The sequence below is a fragment of the Chelonia mydas genome, chromosome 11, assembly GCF_015237465.2.
Source record: "Chelonia mydas isolate rCheMyd1 chromosome 11, rCheMyd1.pri.v2, whole genome shotgun sequence".
NCBI classification, from domain to species: Eukaryota; Metazoa; Chordata; order Testudines; family Cheloniidae; genus Chelonia; species Chelonia mydas.
The window spans coordinates 51,435,834-51,463,389 of NC_051251.2; the positions used below are offsets into that span (position 1 = coordinate 51,435,834).

At 39.8% G+C, this 27,556-nt stretch overlaps 1 protein-coding gene across 11 annotated transcripts in view; it reads left to right on the plus strand.

Moving 5' to 3' along the window:
• Positions 1-27,556, plus strand: part of PMS1 (PMS1 homolog 1, mismatch repair system component) — an 85,764-nt gene that overhangs the window by 33,720 nt on the left and 24,488 nt on the right. For 7 of the 11 annotated variants that reach the window (XR_005227270.2, XM_043525608.1, XM_037912043.2 and 4 more), the window contains exons 6-9: positions 12,936-13,052; positions 20,967-21,089; positions 21,976-22,119; positions 26,246-27,162. Coding sequence is in view for 9 of the 11 variants with exons in the window: in XM_043525608.1 (XP_043381543.1) it covers positions 12,936-13,052; positions 20,967-21,089; positions 21,976-22,119; positions 26,246-27,162 (1,301 nt within the window). In the remaining 2 variants the exon portion in view is untranslated. Of the gene's footprint in view, positions 1-5,369; positions 5,476-12,935; positions 13,053-20,966; positions 21,090-21,975; positions 22,120-26,245; positions 27,163-27,556 lie in introns of those variants that run through there. The other 4 variants (XM_037912044.2, XM_043525611.1, XM_037912046.1 and 1 more) reach the window with 3 other exon arrangements.

Here is a 27,556-nt window from a genome sequence, read left to right on the forward strand (position 1 = left end):
GTGGCAAAAACTGTGCAGATGAAGGGGAGCCTTTGGCCAAAAGCTAGGACTGACTAAGGAATGAAAGGAGAGTGAAAAAACACAACTTTTACCTGGGAAAGGATGTACTGTACCTGTGCAAAGAGCTCATTCATAGGTCAAGTTTTTCACATGTGCAAGTCTGAGGTTAGGCATTTAAATCCATTGAGCCCCGTGAAGTTAATAGGATCTACCAAGTACTCAGCATCTCTGAAAATCAGGACTCTTATTCAGTTGCCTATCTAAAATTTTATATCTTTTGGTCCTTAAGTTTAAAACATTTGGCCATGAGCTTCAGAACATACTGTATTCTACTCCATTTCTGTCACTTGATTTACTAAACAGTGGGTGTCATGCTCCTTCCGATTGAATTTTCTAGAAATTTGTCTTACTGTTATGCAGTCCACTTGCTTGTCACAGCCATTTGTTATATGAAAAAAAGAGAATTTAAAATTCTGTATGAAGAACCAACAACAGCTCTTCATGCTTTTTGGATTAATTTCTAGAAAAATACACTTTGTTTTCTCACTCTCACTGAGTATATTTATCAATGAATTTCTGAAATAGGAAATGCTTGGCTGCTTTTGTGTCTGCTAAAAATGTTTTGTTTGCATTAGCCGTAAATATTGAATCACTTTGCAAATCAACCCTTGAAGTACGATTGCTGTTTTGACAGCTTGGAGCAACTAGTGCTCCTTCTTTTTATGAAGGTTTATCCTGCCAAGACATTCTTTGAATACTGATAATGTTGATCCTCTTGCCAGTATGGGTATGTTAGAAAGAGGTATTTTTTCTTCTTTCATCACCGTGTTCCTTGAGAGCATATTGAATAATGAGACAGCCAAATAGAAATAATTTACAAGAGTATTCTGAGAGTTTATTTAAAGTTGACATTACCTGATGGAGAACCAGGCACATTCCAGAGTTAGCTACTCTTGTTTAAACGGTGTCAGACTTTTCAGTCCAATTTGCCATATTGCAGCCACCTGTAAACTCCTGGTATATTTTGCACTATAAAGATGGTTATCCCCTGGAATTGGAACTTTCTCATTGCCACAGCAGCTACAACAACTTGAAGTCCTTTGCTGTTTAAAATCTGTAGCCACTAGCTAAATCACTAGTAAATGTGGTGAGCATTTGCATGCACTTTGATCTACTGTTTGTGAAATTCCTTAACATATGGAAAGAGAGACAATACATAAAATTTCCATGTGGGTCACAATGAATAGTTCCATTCCAGCCATCTATATCAGTCCACAAATGGTAGAGATGTGTTTTAGTTTGCAAAAGTTACTGTAGAAGTACTAACAATTTCAGATACAGCATCTTGGAGTGATTATGAGCTGTCATTTCTCACAGGTCCTGCAATGAACCACTGCCCTCCAAAGAGGGGTTGGAGGCAGCAACCAGCGTGGCAGTTGCAGCTGCCTCCATGGGACTAGAAGATAATTCAGGGATAAAGGGATTCCAAACAGATGGTTTTAGACCCCAGCAGATCTTGGTAGATCAATGAGTTTCAGGATTAAACCCCTTTTAAGGGAATAATCAGATGGAAACTCCACAAGTAATACCAGCATGATAGGTATTTCTAAGATACTTAAGATAGGTGGGATGAGATTCCCAATATGATCCTTAAAGATCACAAAGCTGCATTGGCATAGTTAGCTGTACGCCATTTCAGACATCGACAACACTCCCTCCTGGGCTCCCCAGCTAGCATCAGGGGCATGTCAGGGAAGGGAAAAAGTGTGGTTTGAATGCACTGCACTGTGGTTCTCTGCTGATGTAAAATCCTATTTACTGCCATTATACATTAGAGAAGACTTACGGTTGCTTTAATTTGAATCAGGGCTGAACTATCACTTTGCAACCCCTAATGTTGGGGGAGCTCGAAGCTAGGATATTACCATCTGTGTCATTATAGACCTGTCCACTCCCAAGTCCTACATCAAGCACAGATTGGCCATACCCGAGATTGGGGCAACAGACTTTCCCATTCCCTGTGTGAGAAAAACCAGTATGGGGGACAGTTGAGCTCCGTATCTTTAATATGCAGTATTCAAAAGCTTTTCCCCCAGCAGTTTCAGGCCTAGCCTATTTTGGAATGTCTCTTTTCTGGAACATGTGTGGTGATACATCTTTGTTTGGCTGTGGGCTCTATGATACTTTGACACAAATATTGTTGACCAAAAGTTGTCTTAATTTTTTATTGTCCATCCTGATAGTCCCTTCTTTCATTTTTTCTGCACGTAGGAGGTTAGTGCAGTACTGTACGTGATAGTAAGTATATGGACAAAAATGTGAGTTGATAAGTAAATTTAAATGAATTGAGTGGCACAGTTACATTTTTGCAAAGCAAATATGTCCACTATTTCTGTCATTCTTATTTCTTTGCTCTTTTCTATATAAGTTATTTAAGGCTGATTGTATTTCTCCATTATTACCGAGTGCGTACTCCTGTTTGAAACAAAACCTTCACTAAAGCTTGATTTCCAAGTCTGAGTCAGAGAGCTAGGATGATACAAACTTTTCAGCCATCTTAAATTGTTTCAAGCTTTATTTTAATTGTTCCAAACTTTGTATTTTTGTTGGGTAAAAAATAAATATCAAATAACCCAATCAATAGGAAACATATTTTGGCATATCTTAAAGCTGTGTAGCTGGATATTCCTGTATATGAGTCTTGCTTAAGTTACACAGAATCTTGTTTCAGACTGGTAGCCGTGTTAGTCTGTATCAGCAAAAAAAAACAGGAGTACTTGTGGCACCGTAGAGACTAACAAATTTATTTGGGCATAAGCTTTCTTGGGCTAAAACCCACTTACTTGTTCAACTCTTGGCAGGGGGCTAGATAAAATAATCCTAGATAAGAATACTTTCCCTTATATGTTAAATGAGTTAGATTGTGTGAAGTTAACTTGGTTAGCACATCCAGCGTCTTTGCCCCCGGAAAAGATGAGCAATGTGGTAACTGAGAACTGTAAAACACAATTTGAACCTTTTAATAAAATGGAATTCAAATTGATATTGAAGCAAAATGCATTGCTCAGGTCAAATTCTCTAAGATTTACCCCCCAAACACACTATATAAATCTAGTGTTATTTTCTGCTGAAGGGAAAAAACTTGTTTAGAGACGGCAAAAATGGTAGTGGAACCCGGAAAGTAATTTTATCTTTGTACAAACTGAACCAGCTCAATATGTTTGTCATACATTCTAGTGGGGTGAAATTCACCCCGTGGCAGATGGCCAGCCCATGGACCACTTGAGACTCCCACGTCAGTGCACAAAATAGGGCTTACATGTTGGATAGGTCTTGTGCTGGCCCCTTTGCCCAGGGATAAATATCATTTATGGTATGGGAAATTAAGGATCTGTTGGCTTTTTTCCCCTCCAAAGGTTAAAATTTGCACTTGTCTCGGGGACGTGCACCCCACTACAATTTGTAGTTCCACATTCAGCTATAAAAAGATCTGTCATAGGCCTAATCCAGTATGACAGTTCCTATCTCGTCCAGTGTCTTGTTTCTGACCATGGTCAGTATCAGATGCTTCAGGAGGTGGTGCAAGAAACCTCACAGTAGGCAGATGTGGAATAATCTGCCCCTCATGAAAGTGTAGTCCTAAACTGTAGTAGTTGGAGATCGTCTTAAACCTGGAAGCATTTTTGTCTCCTTTCCAAAACATTTATTAAAACATATTAACTATTATAATTCTGGATATTCTTGTTATCCATATCAGTGTACAGTTCCTTTTTGAATCTTGGTGAGTTCTTGGCCTCAGTGACATCATGTGGCAATGAGTTCCACAGTCCAATTATGTTCTGTGTGGAAAAAGTATTTCTTTTTATCAGTTTTGAATTTGCTATTTTCAATTTCATGGAATGTCCCTTATTTCTTGTATCATAAAATTTCATGACTAAAAGTTACGCATGTACCTTCTCTATACCATTCATTATTTTGTATATTTTCATCATGTCCCTTCTTGTCTCCTTTCTAAAGTGAACAATCCCAACTTTTCAAGTCTCTCAATATAAGAATTTGTCAGTGCTTCTTACTATTTTGTTGCTTGTCTCATTAGCACCCTCTAATTCTGCAATATCTCTTTTGAGATGGGGATGAACCATTATTTATATAATGATACAGTAGAGCCCCATTTATCTGGTCTAATTACCAGGGCCAGATCAGATAATCAAAACTCCAGATAAACCAGAGAATGGGATAATGTGATGCTGTAGCACCATCTAACGGACACAAGAGAGATCACCCACTTCTGGCCCTGGTTTGGTAAATGTGGAGAACTGGTTAAGGGAGGGTCAGAAAAATGGGGTTCTGTTGTATTATATATTCAGTATTATTCTCCATACCTTTCCTTATGCATCCTCTAATTTTGTTTGCTTTTTGATTGCAGCTGCACACTGAGCAGAGATCTTCATTGAGCAATCCACAGTAATGCTCAAGTCCTTTTCCTCAATTGATAAGATTAATTTAGATGCCAGTTTGTGGTGGTGATGTAAAATTGGAGCATAAGAGTAGTAAATTAGGCCTCTAAACTAGAAGTTGTGAAGAATGCAGGGGAATCGTGGTTGAGAATTGGCTCATAACTTAGTAGGTTTGGGTGCTTTGGATATTTACAATGTAATATTTTCTCAGAAGGGAAAATTAGAATTGTTATCAATAGAGTTCTGTCATAAATCTAGAGCAGGGGTTCTCAAACTTCATTGCACCGCAACCCCCCTTCTGACAACAAAAATTACTACATGACACCGGGGGGGGACTGAAGCCTGAGCCCACCTAGGCCCTGTTGCCTGGGTCGGGGAGGGGGGACAAAGCCAGAGCCCAAGGGCTTCAGTCCCAGGGAGGGGGCCTGTAACCTGAGCTCTGCTGTCCGGGCCTGAAGCTCTCGGGCTTCGGCTTTGGCCCCAGGCGGTGGGGCTCAGGCTTCGGTTTCCGCCCGAGGCCCCAGCAAGTCTAAGCCAGTCCTGGCGACCCCATTAAAACAAGGTCGTGACCCACTTTGAGGTCCCGACCCACAGTTTGAGAACTGCTGATCTAGTGCAATGCTGTAGTGAATCAGGTCAGGCACTTTGAATTCCTATTTGTGTAGTTACAGCTGACTATCTGTGGTTTTAGTCTTCAAAATTTTCCAGTTTACTACTTCATTATTAACTGCTTTTGTTTAACAGTGTCGTTTAAATACTGTGCAGGACTCAGGAGCCCAAAAACAGCTTACATCACAGGGTGGTGGCTGCTCCTCCAGTGCCTTGCACTTTCTAGAGTTAAAGTGTATTTTATATGACTATTGATTTGATTCAAAGACCATTGTAATTAAAGGAGTCTTTCCATTGATTTCCGTGGGCTTTGGATTAGACCCAAATGAGGTGCAACAAATGGAGAATCAGGCCCTTTGGTTTGGAATTTTTCCTCCAAGGAGCAAGTCTTCTGCAGCTATGTTCGAAGGTTTGTAATCTTCATACATGCAATCCTCAAAGAAGCACATTAAAACTATAACAATCTTAAATCTTAAAGTATATGAGTGTGCAGGAATCTAAAATGGTGGCTACCTCATGGTGGGTGCAGTCAGGACACTGCAAACTTTGTTTTGTCATGAGCCTCCAACCTATTTATTTTTTAATTGAAAAGGTCTTTGGGTTTTGTGAAAGGTGCTGGATTGGCAACATTGCAAACTGCATACCCACAGAAGCAATATAGCCTGTATGCTGGTGGTGTAGGCTTCCCAACTGCCCTGCCAATGTGCCTCAGCCCTAACCTGGAGAGTAATTTAGTCTTTATGTCCAGTCACTCTACAGCCTCTTTGCCGAGGAAGCCAAACAGGGTGCTAATTGTGGTGTGGTTTTTTTGTGATGTGAGCACCTGTCTACTAGGAACTGTACAGAGACCATCAACTCATTTTACATCAGCCGCCAAACAGCTGTCAGATGGTAACAACCTTTGGTCACTACCAACCTGGACTGAATTCCGAACTGGTGACCTGGAGGTGAAATGCTGTGTATCCTATTACTAATTCCTTGAGCCATCCAGTTTCCCATCCATCATACTTTTCAAGTGACAGCACAGCATATATGAGAAATCTCATAACAATGACTGGTTCAAGTGTACAGTATGTACTGCAATACCTAATACATGTCTTCAGCTCTTGCGGGCATTCAGACTGCTTTACTTTGTATACGCAGGGGAGAGTTAGGAGAGGAAGCCGTGAGGAAATTATTTATAATAATTTCTTGGAGGTGTGCCTTTTTATAATCTTGCCACTGTGTTTTGTTACAATGCTATATCCTGTGTTGCTTTTGTTGATTAATAATAAATACTAAAAAGCCTTTTAAATGCTTTTAAAAATGGGATTCAGTTCTCAGTCTCCCACTGCAATTTGTGTAATCTCACTGATTCGAACTATCTACTTCTCCTGCCAAAAAACAAAACAAAACAAAAAAAAAACCTCTTGTGTTGACAAAGCCCCAGAGGAGTTTTTATTTGATCAACCCTGCTGCAGAAACGACATGGACCTATGAACTTTCCCCTACAGTTTAAGAATCCATACGCATGACTGTTTTAATGCTAAAACATTACCACCACCACCACCTCTGGTGAGATATGACAACTGGACACTGCAAGTTTTACTTGCTGAATCGCCTCCTTATTCTGTGATGCATGGGAGCAGAGTTTCTCTATCCCTTCCCTATGGAACTGGCAGAGTGGGTTGATCAGCTCCCTCTAAAATCTGTGTGGATTTTGGGGGCTTTGTTGGAGGCCAGGGCTATCCACAGGGAGGCCTTGTGACCCTGCAGTGCTTTCCAGTTCCTCTTGACGCCTTCCAGTTCTTTAGCAAGCATGATTCTTATAGGCATCGTGCTGCCAAGAGCTTCTCCACCACCTGCTTCTCTGAAATGTCTCCCTCCTTGGGAGGGTGTGCTCACATCGCTAAGGGGACACCTGAGTGAGTAAGTGAGTGCTCATGGAGTCAGCATTAATTTACTCAGGAAATCCCTTGGGTTTGTTGTGGGGTGGGGGGAGGATAATGCTGTGGAAAATTACTATCCCCCAAACTTGCCTGTAGCCCACCCCTTCCTTTCTGCAGTGTCTGATACCTACTGAGGCATGTGTTTGTGTTGGGGGCCAGGGGAAGATGTATGTGGAAAAGGAGAAGCTAATGCCATGAAGGTGGCAGTCTTCCATTCCACACCTTTTTGGATCCCTTCCACCTTTAGAATGGATAGGACAATTGGCCCTTAATCCTTAGGGAATCCTTAAAATATTTGAAAGAGTTGAGGGTTGGGGGAGAGGTTTCTCCCCCATTTTAAGTTACTGTTAAAAACTGCACTTGCTATTAAACTTTAATTCCAAAAGATGATTATGCAAAGGATCTCTTTCCATAAGAGAGAGAATTTACCATTTATTTAAAAACAATGCTCCAGTTTTAGCTTGGTTTAAATAAAATAACCTTGACAATTTTTAAAACTGAATTTTTTTTTAAAGAAAGTGGTTATTAAGATTATTTTATCTTCCTGTCTTTTTGAATTTAGTTGACAGCTGTTCTTCCTCCCTAAAAAATATGCCTGCTCTTGCAGCTAGGTGTCTGTGCACTATAAACAAAGAATTTACACATATTGCAAGTTCTTGGAGACCTCTTCTTTTTGTTATGTTTTCCTTCCTATAAATGCAAACTCTAGATTCTGTTTCGGTTTGCTGCTGTTGTCAATATATTTTTTTAAACTAAACAGTGGTGGTTTTAGTTGTGGGAATATGTCTTTTTGAGTGGGCCTTTCCTTTGAGCTGAAATTTAACATACAAGCACATTCTTGTTGAGGATATTTTTAAAAATAGTAGTTTAAATCTGTTTGAAAGGCTCAAGAGGTCATGTACCCTAAATTAAAATTAAAAAGAAATCTACTGAACTTGAAGAAAAATCTGTGAGTTATGCCTGCCACACAGGTAAAATACCAATTCTTCTTGGCAGTTTACCGCCAACAAACCCAGATTGCTGGACCAGGCTTCTTAGTCTCTGCTCTGTCTGCCCTGTTCTTGGGAGCAAGGCAGATTGTTAAACATATAAATACACTAATGCTGACAAGAACAGGGAGACAATCCAACATGCATGTGTATGCCTGCTAAGCAGAAGAAAGTTTGGTAATGTAAGTTTAATTTAGATGCCCTTAGGTTTACCTTGACAAGACTTTCAACTATAATTTCTTCCCCATAAAAATGTACTAATGATTATTGATTCACCGTAAGAAGGTGGTGTAATTGTTTCTTTACCTTCGCTACGGCTCCAACCACTTCTCCTGCCAGTTTATTTTCATTTTCCATATCTCCTAGTAGACAGGCTATAATATTTATCTTTCAGTGGTTAGTCATCACTTTACGTAACACTTGCTGAGTGCTGTCGCCAGCTTGTCACTTTTCTGTTTCAATAAACCAGCTAATTTGGAGTTTTATAGGAAAATTTGGGAAATTTGCAGTGTGTCTATATACACATCCTGTAAAAACCCCCACAAAAGCTAGCAGCCTCTTTCCACTTTTCAAAAAAAAGATTTATTGCCTGATTCAAGAAACACTTAAGCATGCACTTAAATCCATTCTTATTCAGGACCACATGTAATATGCATTAGCTATTGTGCTGTAAAATGCCAGTCGAGACAAGGCACTCTTGTTTTTACCACATTATGTTTCCCTCACCTAGCTACTTTACAGTAAAGATTACAAACTTGTCTCCACTAGGATTTTACAGCATGATAGCTAGCACGGGTTAGTTATCACCTGGTAAATGAGCACCTTTTTATTTTATTTTTTTTTTTTGGCAGTGAAGACATAACCTTTATGGATGTATCACCTTTCAGCTAAGGATCTTAATGTGCTTTACAATGGCAGGAAACATTAATTACTCCCATTTGTCAGCTAGGTAAACTGTGGTTCAGGCAGGTTAACTGAAAGTTACACTGTGAATCAGTGACAGAGTCAGAAATAGAATCCGGTTCCCCTGACCTCCAGTTCTCTGTTTTGACTATTAGATTTAGCTTTCTCTTTTGTTGGTAAACCAGCACAATTATGCTGGTAAAAGTATTAACATGGCTGCTGGTCAGAGTATTAAAAAACAAGGCTGGTTGAGGAGCGGAGTCTGGCCCTATGACCTTCCTTACTGTCTCTGGAAAGGATGACTCTGAAGAACTCATGTTCTTTCCGAGCATAAAAGCATTGTTCCCAGCTTCTGCTGTGGGATGCAAATGAGGGACTCTTCCCCCACTTATTATGCACCTGCTCAAAAGACAGGAATAATCTTGGCCTATATGTATGTGCTCTAAAATTTAGCAACAGAGATGTATGGTCTGAATGAAGTGTGTGTGTGTGGGGGGGGGGTATAATTAAAGAAAATGTACGTACTGTATACACAAATACCGAATGTGTCAATACACTAATCTATGCCTGTGAAATAGATGTTTATATGCATTTGGCTTTTTATGCCTTCTAATTCATGCAGTGCCCCTCAATGAAATGGGGAGGGAGGCAGGATATATTTGGTCAGCTCCAACAAAACCTAAGATGGTCTGTATGTAATAATATATCTTTAATTAGGGTGTTTTTGCAGTGTCATCATACTGACTAGAGTCAGATTCTTACTTGGCTCATCACAGACACTAGGCTTATGTGACCTAGAAAATATAAGGGTGTGTGTGTGTATATATTTTTAGCACAATTTCAGCGTATAACCAAGCTTATAAAAATCAACTGTTGCAGGAAACTCACTGGGAAGTACTGACACTTTCAAAAATAAATAAATATAAGTAGCATTGCTTCTTAACAGCTTTGATTCTTCTTCTTTTTCAAAACCTGTTGGTGAAGTCAGTTCATTTATAATGTATTCTTTAGATTACCAGTTATTTTTAAAGTATCATGCCGTGTTGTTTCATAGTGTGCAGCCAGTTCTGAAAATGAATCTAAACCAATCTGTTGTGTGGTTATCTGATACGCACGTTTAACTAGTTGACTGACCTCTGCAATGTGAGAACTTTGAGCTAACGTGTTCTAGTAACTAGATTTAGGAGTTTTGCCTACAGCTTTTAATCCTGATATTTAAGAAAAAATTGATCAGTAAAAATGTGCCCCAAATTATTAGCAGTTTCCTCTTTTACAGAGTTTGCATTTAGTAAGTTTTTATGTTCCATACCTTTCTTAAGGCAGTTTATTGAAATGAGCTTTTTTCGGCCATTCAGCAGGTCAGGCAGTGTAAGGACATCCTTGCATTAATCAGCAGCTAGGATTTATATCTGTACCTGTGGCATCACGTTAATACAAGCTAAAATAAACAGTGTGACATTTATATTAGTTGTGTCACGAGCATCTTTCTCAGTTTGGTCACACACATTTAAAATATATCTAGTAAAGATAAATTGCTTGGCACTTTTGATCACATAAAATGTAGATATAACTCAAAATAGAAGCAGTAACAAATATGTTTTTTTAAAGAGGAACTCTAAAGGGAAAATTCTTTCCTCACTGCTTTGAGGATGTTTATGGGGAAGGGAGTAGAGATAGGCACAGGGAGGAAGAATTTCCCTCCTCCACTACTCACTCTATGAAGCATCAGCAATACCACTTCAGAGCTGCTGCTAAATCCGCAAGCGAGCCGTTGTCCTTCTGTCTTCTGTGCTCGCCTTTCAGTAGCACAGTGGAAACCTCAGTGGAGCTCCTATGGAATTCCTAGAAACGTGGCTCTTCTCATCCCGCTATCCACCACCAGTGAACCAAAGCCACTAAATTCAGGGCTTTTCAAGCTTGCAGTGGAAGGAGAAGGTGATGGTCACAGTGCCCCTTATGACTATATTCTTATACTCTTAAGTGAGTTAGACTCAAATAGCAAGTCCAGCAGTCCAAATGGTGCTCAAAGTGTTTGATGTGTAATTAGAAGAAATAAAGACTGGGGAGCAATTGTAGTCTCCTATATCTGCAGTCCTGCAGCCTGAACATTCCATCTGTTGTGCAGAAAGCGAGTATCATTTTTACAGGAATTCAGTGTTCTTCAATGGAATGCACCCTGCAAGGCAAGGAAATACCTTGGAGGACAGGTGGGATTTTAAGGTTCTGTATTTATTTCTTGAGGTTGTAGGTATATTTGTTGCTCACTTACCATATTTTTAAATCCTATCCGGTATTTGAATACTATGAACTCACTTTGTATTTCTTGGATTCCTTGCACATATTAGGACACTTTAAATTCAGTATTGTAACGCAAAGGAATTTCAGGTTAAATCTAACATTTTTTTATCTTAATTTATCCTGTTGTGCTTAGGTGCTGAAGCACTTGGGGAATGTTGCACACTAAAATACATTTAGATGCAGCTATTTGATGACTGTAGTCAACATGAAACACTGGTTAAAGTCTATGTATAATTATAAAGATGTTTAGTGCTCACTAGGAGGGGGGATTAGTCAGACCATTCCCATTAATTTCAACCTGAGTTGTGTGGCTAAATCCTCTAGTTTACTTTGAAAACCTCAACTAAGGTATGTCAGTAATGTCTGTAACAGATATTTGCTGAGAGACTAATGGTTCTGAGGGAGCTCAAGCTATTGTAGTTTGTCAAGTCATTCATCTGTGGATTTGTTTACACAAACACTTAGTTTGTGGCAAGCTGGGATGTAAATCTACCTGTCACTAGCTTGCTGCATGCTAAGTGTCTGTATAGATCCTGCTGCTGTGCACTAAAAGTTCTCTAGTGTGCTTTGATCTCTCCCACTTTGAAATGGGAGTAGATTAAAACACACTAGGGAACTGTGCCATAGCATGGTCCACATGGCTAATGTATGGTGGGCTAGTGTGGGGTAGATTTACATCCCAGGTTGCCAAAAACTAAATTCTTGTAGACATACCTGTATCTTAAACTCCTGAATATGTCTCTGAACAGGATAGATGGTAACAGGAGCAGCAGTCCTTAGCGTTTTTCGTATTAACTCATAGCTATCTAGGAGCAGTTTAAAAAAAAAATAAAAGCACGTAATACGTACCACCCATTTCTTCTTCTAATTTGCCCAAAAATAGGGGATTAACTAAAATGCAAGGTTCTATGTTAACATTGGCACAAAATGACAAAAGCTAAGAGGTTCAAAGCTAAGACCATACTTCTGTCTTGGGCCTTGTCTTCTCTGGGATCTGAAATCCAGTGTAACTTATCTATCTAGGGGCTTACACCAGCATAGCAAGGTGTATAATTAATTATATAGCCTTTTTTTATTCTTCTCAAAGCACTTTACAAAGGTGTGAGTAAGCAAGCACAATTTCCTTCTTTACACAAATAAAGAAGCTAAGGCAGAGAGAGTGATAGTTAGACACTGAGTCTAGGAACAGAAATCTAACCTAATGATTCCCAGGCCAGTGATTTATACTTTGGCTATGGTACTATAAGCATCACAACTTCTATATTATGATGCCAGCCGGTATGAAGAATATGCAAGATGCATTTTTAGGACCCCAATCTTATACAGTTACAGCCATACAAACCCACTGACTAGATGAATGCATGTGAGGGCAGAGTGGATCCATAATAAATTCTTTTGCTGATTACTTCTCAGCAATTGCACAAATTTCAATTCTTGCAGAAATCCTCGTAAGTTAAAGTTACATCCATGATTAATATATATATATATGTGGGAACAGATTCCTTCATTTTCTTGTTCTTTATTTAAACTAGGAGTAAGATTTTATGAGATGATATATCATAAAGTACTGTCACATGTATGTTCATTCTAAAGCTATGAATGCAAGAGGATCAAAGTATAGAATGTTACATGTCCTGTATAAGTGTGCAGTTGTGTATATATGTTTTCAGTCATGTAATGTTGCAGATGACTTGAGTTCAACAAACTTAAATATAATGTCAAAAATTTGACTCTGTGCCATTTTGTTTCAGGCAGTTATTTGGCAAAAGACCAGGGTGTCAGATCACAAAATGTCCTTTATGTCAGTTCTGGGAACTGCCGTTATGGGCAGCATGGTACCTTTTCAACATCGCTGTGAAGATCCTGAGGTAAATTTTTAAACATTCTTCTCCCAGCCCCCACGAAAAACCCACCAACAAAGAACAAAACCCAGCATTTAAAAGGAAAAGGCTTCTACAATTGATTGAATTCCTTTTCTGCTCTGTCCCTAAAATTAATTGGTTTGATGTTTGAAAGTGCTCTCCAAGAATCATCAAATCAAGACTCACGTGGCAGTGACCAAATGGCAGCAAAAATAGTTGTGACAAATGCAGAATTACTGATTACTGTGTACTCTCTAGTGTAGGATACATGGCCTATGTGCAGGTGGGTGGCCTGTTTAGTTATCTATACTTTCATATCATTATCATCACCATGGCATCTCAGGATCTTACAATACAGAGCGTAGAGGTATCTGTACAAAAACAACAAAAATTATTTTTAAAGGAAGATGTGCAAAATTTCCCCTAAATCTAAATTTAAAGGAGTTAATGGGTACAATTTCCAGAAGTGCTCTGCATAGATCTTACTGTGCTCCTATTGATGTTAATGAGAGCTTTGCAATTGCTGCTTCCTTTGCAGGAGATATCTTACTAATATTTTCTGAGGTATATTTTAACTCAGAAAGCCTCTGCTTGGTTGTAGATATCACTTAATCGAATGATTCGCTCCTCTCTTGTCTAGTAATGGTTAATTTTGTTCTTTATCTTGCAGCTATAAAGGCTGACTAGACTAGCATAAAGAGTACTGAAGCATAATCTGTCTAGTGAAAATGGTTATTTAGCATGTCCGTAAGAATATTGTTTTATTAATTTGTTCATTCAGATGTCACTCTTAAACTGTTCTTATGTGAACCCTCATATACACTGAAGTAGGATGGTGAAACTGCTTTAGATTTTGTGCTCTCCTCTGACAGGTGGCATAGGAACAGGACTATAAAGAAACCACTCCAATGGGCAAACGCAGTATTTGTGGTATGTGGTGGGCATTCAGCATTTATGTGGGAGGACTCTGAGGCAATAAGTAGGGAATGGAATGGAATGAAGAGGAAAGTGGAAGCTATGTGAGTTCACCTGAGCGGACAAATCGTCAAACCACTAGCTGGTAGATCAGTGAGGTATTACATATGCCTTGGTTAGAACTTGGAGGAGCAAGAGAGCCCAAGCTCAGGCTTCCTAGAGGTTAGGAAATGCCAGAATTAAGGTTGCCTGTGCAACCTTAATTCAGTTCCCTTGTGCATGTGCATTTTAATATAGGCTTTAATTACATGATCACATGCTGTCTTTTCCACAAGACCGCTGCCTCATTCAGTGCACAGAATGGATGATGCTCATTTAAGGAACAGCTATTCAATATTTTGTTTTCTCCTTATTGTTCAGTGGGTGGCCCTATGCCTTTTATATTTTATGCTATTCAAACCCTGGTCTAAAGGCTGAATTGTTAATTTCCTCATTGGATTTCTATGATGTTCATCACTATAGTATTTGAATGCTTCAGGAATATTAATTAATTTATTTTTGCAACACCCCATGAGGTTTGGAGATATTATTATTCTCATTTTACAAATGGGGAACTGAGGCATAGAGACATTAAGGTCAAAAGTATCCACTAATTTTGGGTGCCTAATTTGAAACACTCAGGATCTGATTTTCCAGAATATTTAGCATTACAAAGTACATTATGTGTTCAAAGCACAGCTTCCATTGCATCTATGAATCATAGAGTCATAGAACTGGAAGGGATCTTGAGAGGTCATCTAGTCCAGTCCCCTGCACTCAAGGTAGGACTAAGTATTATCTAGACCAGGGGTGGGCAAACTACGGCCATTTTAAGCTGGCCCCTGAGCTGCATCAAGTGGCTCAGGCCCTCTCCAGCCGGGGAGCTGGGTCGGGAGCTGCACCATGCTGCTCAGCCCCGCTCTGGTGCTCCGGCCGCGGCGCTGGGTCGGGGACCACACCCCTGAGCCTCTCCCCATGCCCCAACCCCAGCCCTGATCCCCCTCCCACTCTCCAAACCCCTCAATCCTAGCCCACAACACCCTCCTGCATCCCAAACCTCTCATCCCCAGCTCCGCCTCAGAGCCCGCACCCCCAGCCAGAACCCAGTCCCCTACCCTCACCCCTGCTCCCGCCCTCCGAACCCCTCGGTCCCAGCCCAGAGCACCCACCTACACCTCAAACTCCTCATCCCCAGCCCCACCCCAGAGCCCACACCCCCTCCCGCACTCCAACCCCAATTTTGTGAGCATTCATGGCCCTCCATACAATTTCTATTCCCCGATGTGACCCTCGGGCTAGAAAGTTTGCCCACCCCTGATCTAGACCTGATCTGATCATTCTGGGGTGTGTTAACAGGAGCGTTGTATGTAAGACGTGGGAGGTAATTGTCCTGTATTCGGCACTGGTGAGACCTCAGCTGCAATACTGTGTCCAGTTCTGGGCACTACGTTTTAGGAAAGATGTGGACAACTTGGAGAGAGTCCAGTAGAGAGCAACCAAAATGATAAGATTTAGAAAACGTCACTGTGAGAAAAGATTAAAAAAACTGGGCACATTTAGTCTTGAGAAAAGAAGACTGAGGGGGGACCTGATAAGTCTTTGTATATGTAAAGAGCTGTTATAAAGAGGATGTTGATCAATTATTCTCTATGTTCGCTGAAGGTAGGACAAGAAGTAATGAGCTTAATTTGCAGCAAGGGAGCTTTAGGTTAGATATTAGGAAAAACTTTCTAACTATAAGGGTAGTTAAGTTCTGGAATAGCCTTCCAAGTGAGATTGTGAAATGCCCATCATTGGAAGTTTTAAGAACAGGTTGGACAAACACCTGACAGGGATGATCTAGGTTTACATGGTCCTGCCTCAGTACAGGGGGCTGACCTGATGACTTGTCAAGGTCCCTTCCAGCCCTACATTTCTATGATTCTATCATGTGGCATCATATTGAGAGCCACATGAGTCATCAGCAGGGTTGGAACCTTTGGATCCACTTCACCATCCCCTCCCACTTGAGCTAAGAGAGTAACTGATAGTAGTAGTAGGTTGTGATCCTCTATGGACCAGCACTAAAGGGGGATGATAAGCTTTGCCCGAGAGTTTTACATATGTTTACTTATGTTAGAGGAATTGTGAGACTCGGGGAATCTTGGGTTCCATTTCAGACTGTGGAGGGAAGTACGCTCTAGTAGGCACAGATTCTGCCGCCTTTCATTCCAACCTGTCCCAGTCTTGTCTTGTCTTGCTCCATCTCCTTGTCCCATGTACATTCTCCTTACCAACCTGTTGTCTCCACTCTGAGGTTTCTCATCCCAGTCTGTCTCATTGCCAGCAAGTCCTAGTCTCCTCTTCTGGACTCCCAGTCCTAGTCTCCTTGCCCAGCCATTCCTAGTTCCCCTCTCCCATTTCCTCATCTGATCTGTGCTGCCCACCCCGAATCCAGGCATCCCCATGCTCACATTCCCCATGGGCTCCCAGTCCCACTCTCCCTCACTGGGCCTCCTGTCCAGTCTCAATATTCCACCAAGCTCTTTGTTCCAATCTCTTTGCCAGCCTGCCCCAGTTCTTCTTCTGCACCCTGGCTTCTTGTGATCTCTCATTCTCCCTTATTCCTATCACCTCTTCCCCACCTTACTAGTTCCCAGTCTCCCCCATCAACTCCCAGTTTCCCTTTCCCCCACCAGCCTCAGTCTCCCCTCACCAGGTTCCTTGCCCCATTCTACTCCTTTCCCTCCCCCATTCCCCCACCAGCCTCAGTCTCCCCTCACCAGGTTCCTTGCCCCATTCTACTCCTTTCCCTCCCCCACCAGGTCCAGCTCTTGTGTCCTCTGCCTTTGCATCGGGCACCCTCCACTTCAGTGGCTGCCTGGATGTCAGCAGGGCATTAAGAGCACAGGAGAGGCAGGCTCCCTGCTCTCAGTCCAGCTGCTGGGTCTGGACCTGGACCCAGCATGGCCCAGAACAGTTGGGAACTGCAATTGCAAGGAAAGTCATCCTCAGCCCATACCTGGAGGATGCCCAGTGTGGACAGAATCTTTGAGGAATTAAGCTGTGATCTAGAAAGTCTCTACTGAGCATGTGCAAATTGATTTTTTTCCATAGTCTTCTAACTTGACCAAATTTGGGTGAATTTTCATGGGGGTTGCAAAAGGCACATCCCTGACTCAAAGACCCACCCATCAAATCTAAGGTCCCAAAGCATGGGTTGGCTAGAGCTTCTTAAAGAAAGAGCTCACCATAATTTTTTTAAAATATGTTTTTCCCTACCTCTCTTCTCTGAATGAGCTGAACCATGTTAGGTGAAATGTTCCCCAAAAAGTCAGATGCAACCCAAACAACTAAAGTTTTGCAAAGTTGTAAGCAACTTGAAAAAAGGGTCATATAATGGGAAGTGGGGCTACAAACCCCACCTATAATAATATAATAAAATAATCATGTCACTTTAAACAACTGATTTAACTTAAAATCAAGATTCCTTGCTTATCTATTTTTTCTAAAACTTTGTATTATCATACATATGTATGACATACCTCGTATCATATTTAATAGGTGACAATTTTACCAGGGCAATCCAGTTTTAGAAATCTTCACTCATTAACTCTGTTATGGTGCATGCTGACTTCCCAAATAGTTTTTGTCAAGGTTCCTTCCCCACTCTGAACTCTAGGGTACAGAGGTGGGGACCTGCATGGAAGACCCCCTAAGCTTATTCTTACCAGCTTAAGTTAAAAACTTCCTCAAGGTACAAACTTTGCCTTGTCCTTGAACCCTATGCTGCCACCACCAAGTGTGTTAAACAAAAAGCAGGGAAAGAGCCCACTTGGAGACGCCTTCCCCCCAAGTCCTACACCCCCTTTCCTGGGGAAGGCTTGATAAAAATCCTCACCAATTTGCATAGGTGAACACAGACCCAAACCCTTGGATCTTAAGAACAATGAAAAAGCAATCAGGATCTTAAAAGAAGAATTTTAATTAAAGAAAAAGTAAAAGAATCACCTCTGTAAAATCAGGATGGTAAATACTTTACAGGGTAATCAGATTCAAAACATAGAGAATCCCTTTAGGCAAAACCTTAAGTTACAAAAAGACACAAAAACAGGAATATACATTCCATTCAGCACAGCTTATTTACCAGCCATTTAAATAAAAGAAAATCTAACGCATTTCTAGCTAGATTGCTTACTGACTTTTTACAGGAGTTCTGAAGATCATTCCTGATCTGTTCCCGGCAAAAGCATCACACAGACAGACAGACCCTTTGTTCCCCCACCCCCGCAGCTTGGAAAGTATCTTGTCTCCTCATTGGTCATTTTGGTCAGGTGTCAGTGAGGTTATCTTAGCTTCTTAACCCTTTACAGGTGAAAGGGTTTTGCCTCTGGCCAGGGGGGATTTTATAGTTCTGTATACAGAAAGGTGGTTACCCTTCCCTTTATATTTATGACAGTTTTAAACAGTTAGTAACAGTCAACTAAGTCTGAATATGGCAACTTATTAACTGCCTGATTTTAGAGCCTTCCAGTTGTGTTTTAATGTTGTCCATTTGTTTCGCAGTTATTGTTTGAAGTGACTTAACTTGTGTCTAGTATTTTAAAATTTAAAAAAGAAGCTGAAACATAAAACAGAGTGACATTTAGATTGGATGTGAAAGAGTTGCAGAATATAATGTAAGAGAGCAGCTAGTTGTTTTTCCTGATAATGATCCAACAGACAGTTGACACCTCTTTAATTTGACCAGTGGCATTTAGTTATGTGTAAATTGTTGCTGACCAGAACACTCCAGCTTTGGCACAGAATGTTCATTGCAGGGCTAGGGGAATGAATAGCTTGCTGAAGTGAAGTAGCTAACCAGGAATCACAAAGGGTTACACTGAAGCCAAAGGATTGATTATCTGTTCTGTTTCATATGTTTGTTAGCTTTGATTTAAGTTAATAAAAAGGCTGTGACAAAATTTTCAGTCTTGGTTCCAATAGTTAGGCACCTAAATCAACTGGCCTGATTTTTCAAAAGTGCTGAGCACTCACAGCTTGTAATGCCCAGTGGCTGAAGTGGGCTAAAGGCAGACCAGAGCCCTGTGTTCAAGTGATGTGTGGGTGACATGCTAGCCAGGAAGTCTATAAGTATTAAAGGGAGTCCTGGGCAGTGGCTGGATTTCTTGCAGGGGTCAGGAGCTGGGAGATCCAATCCAAGGATGTGGGTGGCGGGATCGGTAGGCAAAGTTGGGTCAGGTAGCAAAGCAGCATCAGGCAAGGCAGCAACTCACAGGCAATGGCCCGTTGCTCAGGCATCTTCCACTTCCTCCTGAGGACTTTATATAGTCCAGGTACCTAAAGAGAATGCTCTCTATCCAGCCAGTCAGGGGCCTTGGGCATGGTTGCAGGCCTTTAGCACTAAGGCTATTGGTCAGGGGCAGCAATACAGTGCACTGTTGTGGTGTAGCTTCTAGAGATGCTGCCTAAGGGCGTGATGGGCTTGAGTTCAATACTGGCATCCTGACAGTGACTAGTGTTGACCTGGGGTGATGGTTCAGCACACCCTTGCTGCACAGAGGCTATGTGTGCTGCCTAAGGAACCAGTGGGCTTTGGTTCAATACCAGTATGCTGACAAAGCTCTCATTGAAGTCAGTGAGAGTCATGGGTGCTCAGCATCTTTGAAATCAGGCCATTTTGATTTTAGGTGCCTAACTTTAGACATCCATGTTTGACTATTTCACCCACGTTATAGGTAGAATACGTACAGGAGAGGCAATTGCAGAACAAGTTTCCCCACTCTGCCTGCAAGTGTGCCTCAGCCCTAAACCAAGGAAGTGAGCTAGTGGCTTAATCCCCATTCCATTCATTCCCTGGCTTCCCTGCTGAACCTGCCAACTAGCATGCCAGTTGTTGCAGAAAATTTTACAATGTGGATGATGTCTATTTGGAACTGGATTGGAGACCAGTTTCACACAGGCTACGGTATAGGCATCATGGTAGTAACATTAATGTGTGTTGAGTCTATCTTGAATTTGAACAGATGACTTAGAGATGATAGGGGCAAAGGGCCCCATATTCCACTGCTAATCATTTATCAATCCTCTGAGTTCTGTGTTTTATCAAACATTAGCTTTACCAGGCAGAACACAAGGAACGTGCTGGCATCTTGAAATGAGACTACCCTAGTATCTGTATAAAAGAACACATCAGTATGCCTCAGACAGGCATCAGAATGCCTCAGGCGTTTCTTGTTTAGATGTCGTAAATTTGACATCACTTTAAAACTATGCAGCAAAGTGAATTGAATATTCATCTGTTTGTAAGACTGACCTGGGGGACCAGATGCTGGCCTTTTTAAAGCTGCTTTGTGCTGCTGGCCGCACAAAACCACTTCAGGGTGTCCTAATGTGGGGGAATCCCTGGCCAGCAGAGAACTGATATAGCCTGCTTTATGTTACAGTCGCCTTGGTTTCCTCCATTGTAGAGGATGGACAAGAGCAGGAGAGGGTGGGTGTGTCTGGAGCAATTCCCGCCTATCGAACAGTCATTGTAATGATGCCTCTAAAATGTACAGGGGTCAAACTGGCAACCATAGGTATCAGACGAACACAAAGGTGGCATCATGCTCTGACAGTTCCTTGTTGCAGAATAGCCCTTGAGACTGCTCCAAGGATTAGAAAGGGAGAGAGCAAAGATGGCGTAAAGCCACTTCTCTAGGCCCCAATCAACATCCCCTTCACTGCACTGAGTGACGCTGTGGTGTAGCAGAGGATCTGGGCCTAGGATTTCCCAATAAATTCAACAGGAATAGAGGCAAAACATAAACTATTTCAGCTCTTTTTAAAGAATTCTTTTATTGATTTCTCTTTTATAATTTTGATAATGAATGTTTGGGTCATTTGAATCTTGCGCTAATTAATTTGAGTTATCTGTTTTCTTTACAAATAAAATGTGTGGGGAGACTTCTCTTATTGATCATTGTACTTGTTTTACAATTATAGGTATTTCTGTCTGGATTTCTTCCAAAACCTGAATCAGACAATTCTTTGACAAGTCTTTCAAGTTCAGAAAGGAGTTTCATCTATATAAACAGTCGGCCAGTACATCAAAAGGAAATATTAAAGGTACGATACCCCAGCTTCTAATTCAATAGAATAAGGAGAGATTTCTAACTTTCTGCCCACAATTGATAGCTGGTGTAAATTAATTGAAGATGCAAACATTAGCTTTTGAAAGTCTAAATGCATACACAAATTGGGTGCTTTAGGCATCTAAACACTATTATTTGCACTACAATTGATTGTGGGAACAAAATTAAAGACTACGGCGAAGCCCCTTTTTTTGTGATGGAGAAAATCAAATAATTCTCACTTGGGGCCCAAAGTTATGTGAAACTTTCTTCAACACAACCTGAAATCAGGTTCATAACCTCTAAGAGTCAAGTCAGAAAAGTCCTCTCCCTCCTATATCCCAAACAGGGAGAGAGACCTGGAGAAAATCTTAGGCACAGGTAGGGTTCCACCTTCTCATTCTTTTTCTTTTCTCAAAGAAAACAATATTTATTTCAAAATATTACAACATATACATATATTTTCTTTTTTTTAAATTCTGAGATAATGGTGTTCAGTTGTCCTAGAAAAAAGTGCTGGATCTCCTGTCCACTTTGGGCACTGAATAGAACCGTACAGGACCTTTTTCTCCAAATGTATCAAGTGGGCTACATATATTATTTCAAAAAGTTCATGGAGCCACAGTTTATACTTTGGAGCAGATTGTCTGGGATTTACATGGCACAAAGGCAGTGGAAACCACGTGCAAATGCCCTACTGAGGATTTTCCTGGTGCGCAGATCTCCCCAAAAGGACATTTTTAACTTAATTGTTTTAGTATCTTCTTTAATTGGCAAAATACAATTTAAAAACTGTTTGTATAGTGTAGTATTTTGCTTCTGTACCTTTTGGGTCTATTTTATTACTTTTACTGCCTTTCCTTTGTTGCATTTATCTGTAGCTGGTTCGACAGTACTATAATCTGAAGTCACATAAAGATTCTTCTCGTTCGTACCCTGTTTTCTTTATTCATATTACTGTACCTGCCTCCGCTGTGGATGTTAATTTAACACCTGATAAAACTCAAGTTTTACTTCATAATAAGGTAATTTATATTTTAATTTATTTTTAAACTGGTATTTGCTTACTTAGGCGCTGATCTTAAAAGACTTACCACGTTTAATTTTAGGCTCATGCATAGCTCATTGGCTTCATTGTGACTAATCAGGTACTTGAAATTAAGCACGTGCATTAGCCTTTACAGGACTGAGGCTTTAGTAGTTCATATATGATAGACTGCCCTTGTAACATGACTATTTGAAAATTATTGAATCAAATGAGTAACCATTTATTTGATTTTAAAGATCATTTGTGTACTGTCGTACTAGCCCCTGTCTCAGCCATGCTCCTTTCAGAGCCCAACATCCTGAGAACATCTATACTGAGTTAGACCGTGGACCATCTAGCCCAGTATCCTATCTTGGACAGTGTCCAGTCCAAAATGCTTCAGAGGAAATGAACAGAGTGATCTGTCTCCTGCCATTCAGTCCCAGGTTCTGGCAGTTGGAGATTTTGGGACACCCAAAGAATGGGGTTTTATCCCTGGCCATCTTTTCTGATAACCATTGATGGACCTATCCTCCATGAACTTATCTAATTCGTTTTTAACTTAGTTATACTACTGGCCTTCACAACATCCCCTGGCAAAGAGTTCCACAGGTTGACTATGTGTTGTGTGAAGATGTACTTCCTTATGTTTGTTTTTTAAACCTGCTGCCTATTAATTTCATTGTGTGACCTCCTAATACTTGCATTGTGTGAAGGGATAAATAATACTTCCCTATTCGTTTTCTTCATACTATTCATGATTTTATAGACCTCTATCACATTCCCCTTTAATCATCTCCTTTTCTAACCCGAACAGTCCCCGATTTTTTTAATCTTTCCCATATAGAAGCTGTTCCATACCCCTAATCATTTTTGTTGCCTTTCTCTGTATCTTTTCCAATTCTAATACACCTTTTTTGAGATGTGGCAACCAGAACTACACACAAAATTGGACGTGTGGGTGTACCATGGCTTTATATAGTAGCATTGTGATATTTTCTGCTTTATTATCTATCCCTTTCCTAATGGTTCCTAATGTTCTGTAAGCTTTTTTGACTGCTGCTGCACATTGAGCAGATGTTTTCAGAAAACTATCCATAGTAACTCCAAGATCTCTTTCTTGAGTGATAACAGCTAATTTAGACCCCATCATTTTATATGTATAGTTGGGATTATGTTTTCCAATATGCATTACTTTGAATATATCAACATTGAATTTCATCTGCCATTTTGTTGCCCACTCATCCAGTTTTGAGAGAACCTTTTGTAGCTCTTCGCACTCTGCCTGGGACTTAACTATCTTGAGAAGTTTTGAATCATCTGCAAATTTTGCCACCTCACTGTTTACTTTTTCTGACCCCTGTTTACTGACATTTTGTATATTTTGACCGTGGGAGCCTTCCCTCTTATCCCATGACTGCTTAGTTTGTGTAAGAGTCTTGGATGGGTGACCTTGTCAAAAGCTTTCTGAAAATTCTACTACACTGAATTGACTGGATCACCCTTGTCTACATGCATGCCGACTCCCTCAAAGAATTCTGATAGTTTGGTGAGGCATGATATCCCTTTATAAAAGCCTTGTTTACTCTTCCCCAATATATCATGTTCATCTATGGGTCTGATAATTTTGTTATTTACTATCGTCTCAACCAGTTTGCACTGTAGTGAAGTTAGACCTATTGGCCTGTAATTGCAAGATTGCCTGTAGAAAGTTTTTAAAAATAGGCATTACATTAGCTATCCTTCAGTCATCTGGTACAGAGGCTGATTTAAGTGATAGGTTACATACCACAGTTAATAGTTCTGCAGTTTCATATTTGAGTTCCTGCAGAACCCTTGTGTGAATACCATCTGGTCCTGTTGATTTATTACTCTTTGACTTATCAGTTTGTTCCAAAACCTTCTCTATTGACACCTCAGTCTGGGACAGTTCCTCAGATTTGATGCCTAAAAAAATGACTTGAGTGTGGGGATCTCCCCCATATCCTTTGCAGTGAAGACTGATGCAAAGAATTCATTTAGCTTCTCTGCAACAGCCTTATCTTCCTTGAGTGCTCCTTTATGGCATCTTGATCATCGAGTGACCCCTCTGACTGTTTCATAGGCTTCCTGCTTCTGATGTACTTAATTTTTTTTTTCTGTCATCTTTTGTATGGTTAGCTAGTTGCTCTTCAAATTCTTTCATGTCCTGCCTTATTATATTTTTACACTTGACTTGCCAGAGCTTATGTTCCTTTCTATTTTTCCTCACTAGGATTTGACTTCCATTTTTAAAGGTTGCTTTTTTACCTATAACCACATCTCTTACTCTGCTAGTTAGCTATGGTAGCATTTTTTTGGTCCTCTTGTTTGTTTGTTTGCTTGTTTATATTGAGTATACATTTAGTTTGAGCCTCTATTATGGTGTTTTTAACTAGTCTTCATGCAGTTTAATTACATTATGGTTGTTATTACTGAAAGAATTCAGTTATATTCACCTCTTTGACTAAATCCTGTGTTCCACTTGGGACTAAATCAAGAATTGCCTCTCCTCTTGTGGGTTTCAGGTCAAGCTGCTCCAAGAAGCAGTCATTTATGGTGTCTAGAAATGTTGTTAGTGCATCCTTTCCTCAGGAGTGCATCCTTTCCTCATATACCCAGTCAATATGAGAATAGTTGTAATCCCCTATTATTATTGTTTTCTGCTTCTGTATCCCTTCTAATCCATCCTGGTCAGGTGTTGGTAGTATATTCCTGCTGCTATACCCTTTATAAAATCGGATATATTGCTATACTCTTTATAACATCAATTATTTTAAGTCATACATTCATTTTTGTCTTCACAGAGCTGCTGAAATCACACTAGCACTTTTCATCGTCAAATGGGTTTATAATGACTGACTAGTCTGTAAACAGAAATATGATTTATGTCCTTTTTACACAATTCTATTAATAATTTTATAGTTACTTACATTAAGTGGGGGGTTAATATTTAAATATTAATATTAAAAACTTGAGTTGTTTCTGTTTTAGGGCCAGATTTTGCCATTGTGTGTGCATGGCATGCCCTTTGACATCATGGAGGCTACAGGATTTAATATTCATGACTGAGATTGAAACTTGGCCCACTGAATCTTGTATTAGAGATCGCATAGAGACAGATTGTGATACACTTATTATCACTGAATAGCACCTTAGACCATAAGTACTACCATGGAAATCAGTGGGTTTGCTTAGACTGCTCAAGGTAAATAAGGGCTTCTCTGCACAATGAGATAATACACACTACAGTGGTATGATTTCTAAAGTGCACTGTTTTGCATAGTATTAGATTCACATTAAAGGTTCCCTAGCACGCTTTAATGTAGTGCGGTTTGAAACAGCCCAATTAATGCACAGCACGTTAGTATGCCTTAGAAATCATACCCCCATAGCGTGGATTACGGGAGACAAGCCCTAAGGGTGGCACAATCTAGACTAATATGTTGCCACCTCTCTTAACAGTGCATTTTCTTGGTTTTGTGGGTTAGAATCACAGGCTAAATGATATTTCAATATAATTTGTGTGAAAATAAACATAAGCAGGTTATTTTCACATTTAAGTTTAATTAAAACTCTCCTTTTAGTCTAAGGAAGTTTTCTTTCTTTTTGTTTGTTTTTAGAATTTTCTACCATTTATGTAAAAACCAGTCTTTGAACCATTCTGTGAATGAACACTCTCACTAAAATCATGATGCTAACTTGACTTGGTTGTTCGTCCATTCCACCCTGATAGTGTGTTTCTAACTCCAATTAGCAAATACTGAGTGAGAATAGATACGTTAATACTGTTCTAAAGAAACAACATATGAGTACTAGGTCATAAAGAAAGTAGTACATCTGTTTTGTGGTATTAAAATTTATCAGTGGAGCAAAAGTATTTATAGTGAAAGATTTAAGGCTAAAGGATTTACTGATTAGTGAATGTTTGGAGTATTTTAATGCGAACGTATGAACTATTAATGCTTCATAATACAATCAATCTAAATTTACTCACAAAATACAGTTAATAGAATTGTTTTTTTATTGCTATTGTGTTGTGTCAACAACTGTCAAGTACATTTTCATTAACAATTTGTCCTAATGCTTATGAGTTTTCTTTTCAGGAATCTGTCTTATCCGCTGTTGAAAATGTATTGACATCGCTGTATGGGCTACTACCTGGTACAGTTTCTTGTGAAACTAATAAAACAGATGTTACCTCAGTGGACATGGTTGTTAATGAAACAGAACAAACAGATGTGCTTGTTAATAAAATGGAACCATTTGGGAATAGTGATCCACATGCACATACTTCATCCTTTTCATTCAGTAATGATGTGCAAAATGGGCAAGCAGGAAAAAACACCGAGGTCTGCTTAAATCATCAAAGATTTTCTAGTGATAATACTCATGGTCTCCTCAATAGAAAAGAAATGTCTGGCACTGACGTGACTGTGAGTGATATATCTCAAGACAGTTCCATAAATAATTTATCATGTGAGGACAGCCAGAATGGATATAGTGTAACATTAACCCTAGATGGCAGTACTCACATGGACACTCAATCTAAAAACAGAAGTGAGCATCCTTTAAGAGCCGGTCACACTAATGAAATGGAAAAAAATGAGGCAAATACAGTCCCTGAGTATGTATCTGAAATCTCTGCTGATAATTGGAGCAAGGGGAATGCACTTAAAAATCCTACAGGAGAGAACCTGGAACCTGTAAAGATTTTGATACCTGAAGTAGGAGGAATAACAAATCATAAGGCAAATGAAAATACTGGTGAACAAGATCATGATCAGCAGAGTGCAAATCAAAGTATAAAAAAACCGAATGTAATTAATGATAAAGCAGGACATATCATGGCCTATGATTTAATTAGTAATCAAATAATCCGGAAACCCATGTCAGCAGTTGCCCTGTTCAACCAAGAATATCGTTCTAGATTATTAACTGATAATCCAAAGGCCAACATGGAGGACTTGATGCTGAAAATTGAAGGACTATGGGAGAAACTGAGCAGAGAGGAGAGAAAGAAGTAAGTTTCTAGAATTTGCACCTGACCTCTAAGCCATGTAGTTTCCATTCTGGGTGACTCATTGGGTCCAAAAAATGAAAAATTACATCCACATCATTTATAAAAAACAGGATGGAAAATGATTTTTGGCTTGCCAAGAACACCATCCTGGCTACACTTTGTATTGCTAATTATGATGTTTACTGTGCGCAGATATGTACTGCTTTCTGATTTACTCATTTTGATATTACTAATTTTTCCATTCTGTTTTTCAATTTAAATATGTTGCTGTCTTTCGTAAAATACTTCAATTTTTGCAACTTATTAAAATTATATTTTCTTGTAGACAAAGATAATGACCTTGTATAATTGCCATCTTTCTTCAGTAGATTTTTGATTTATTCTTTAAACACTT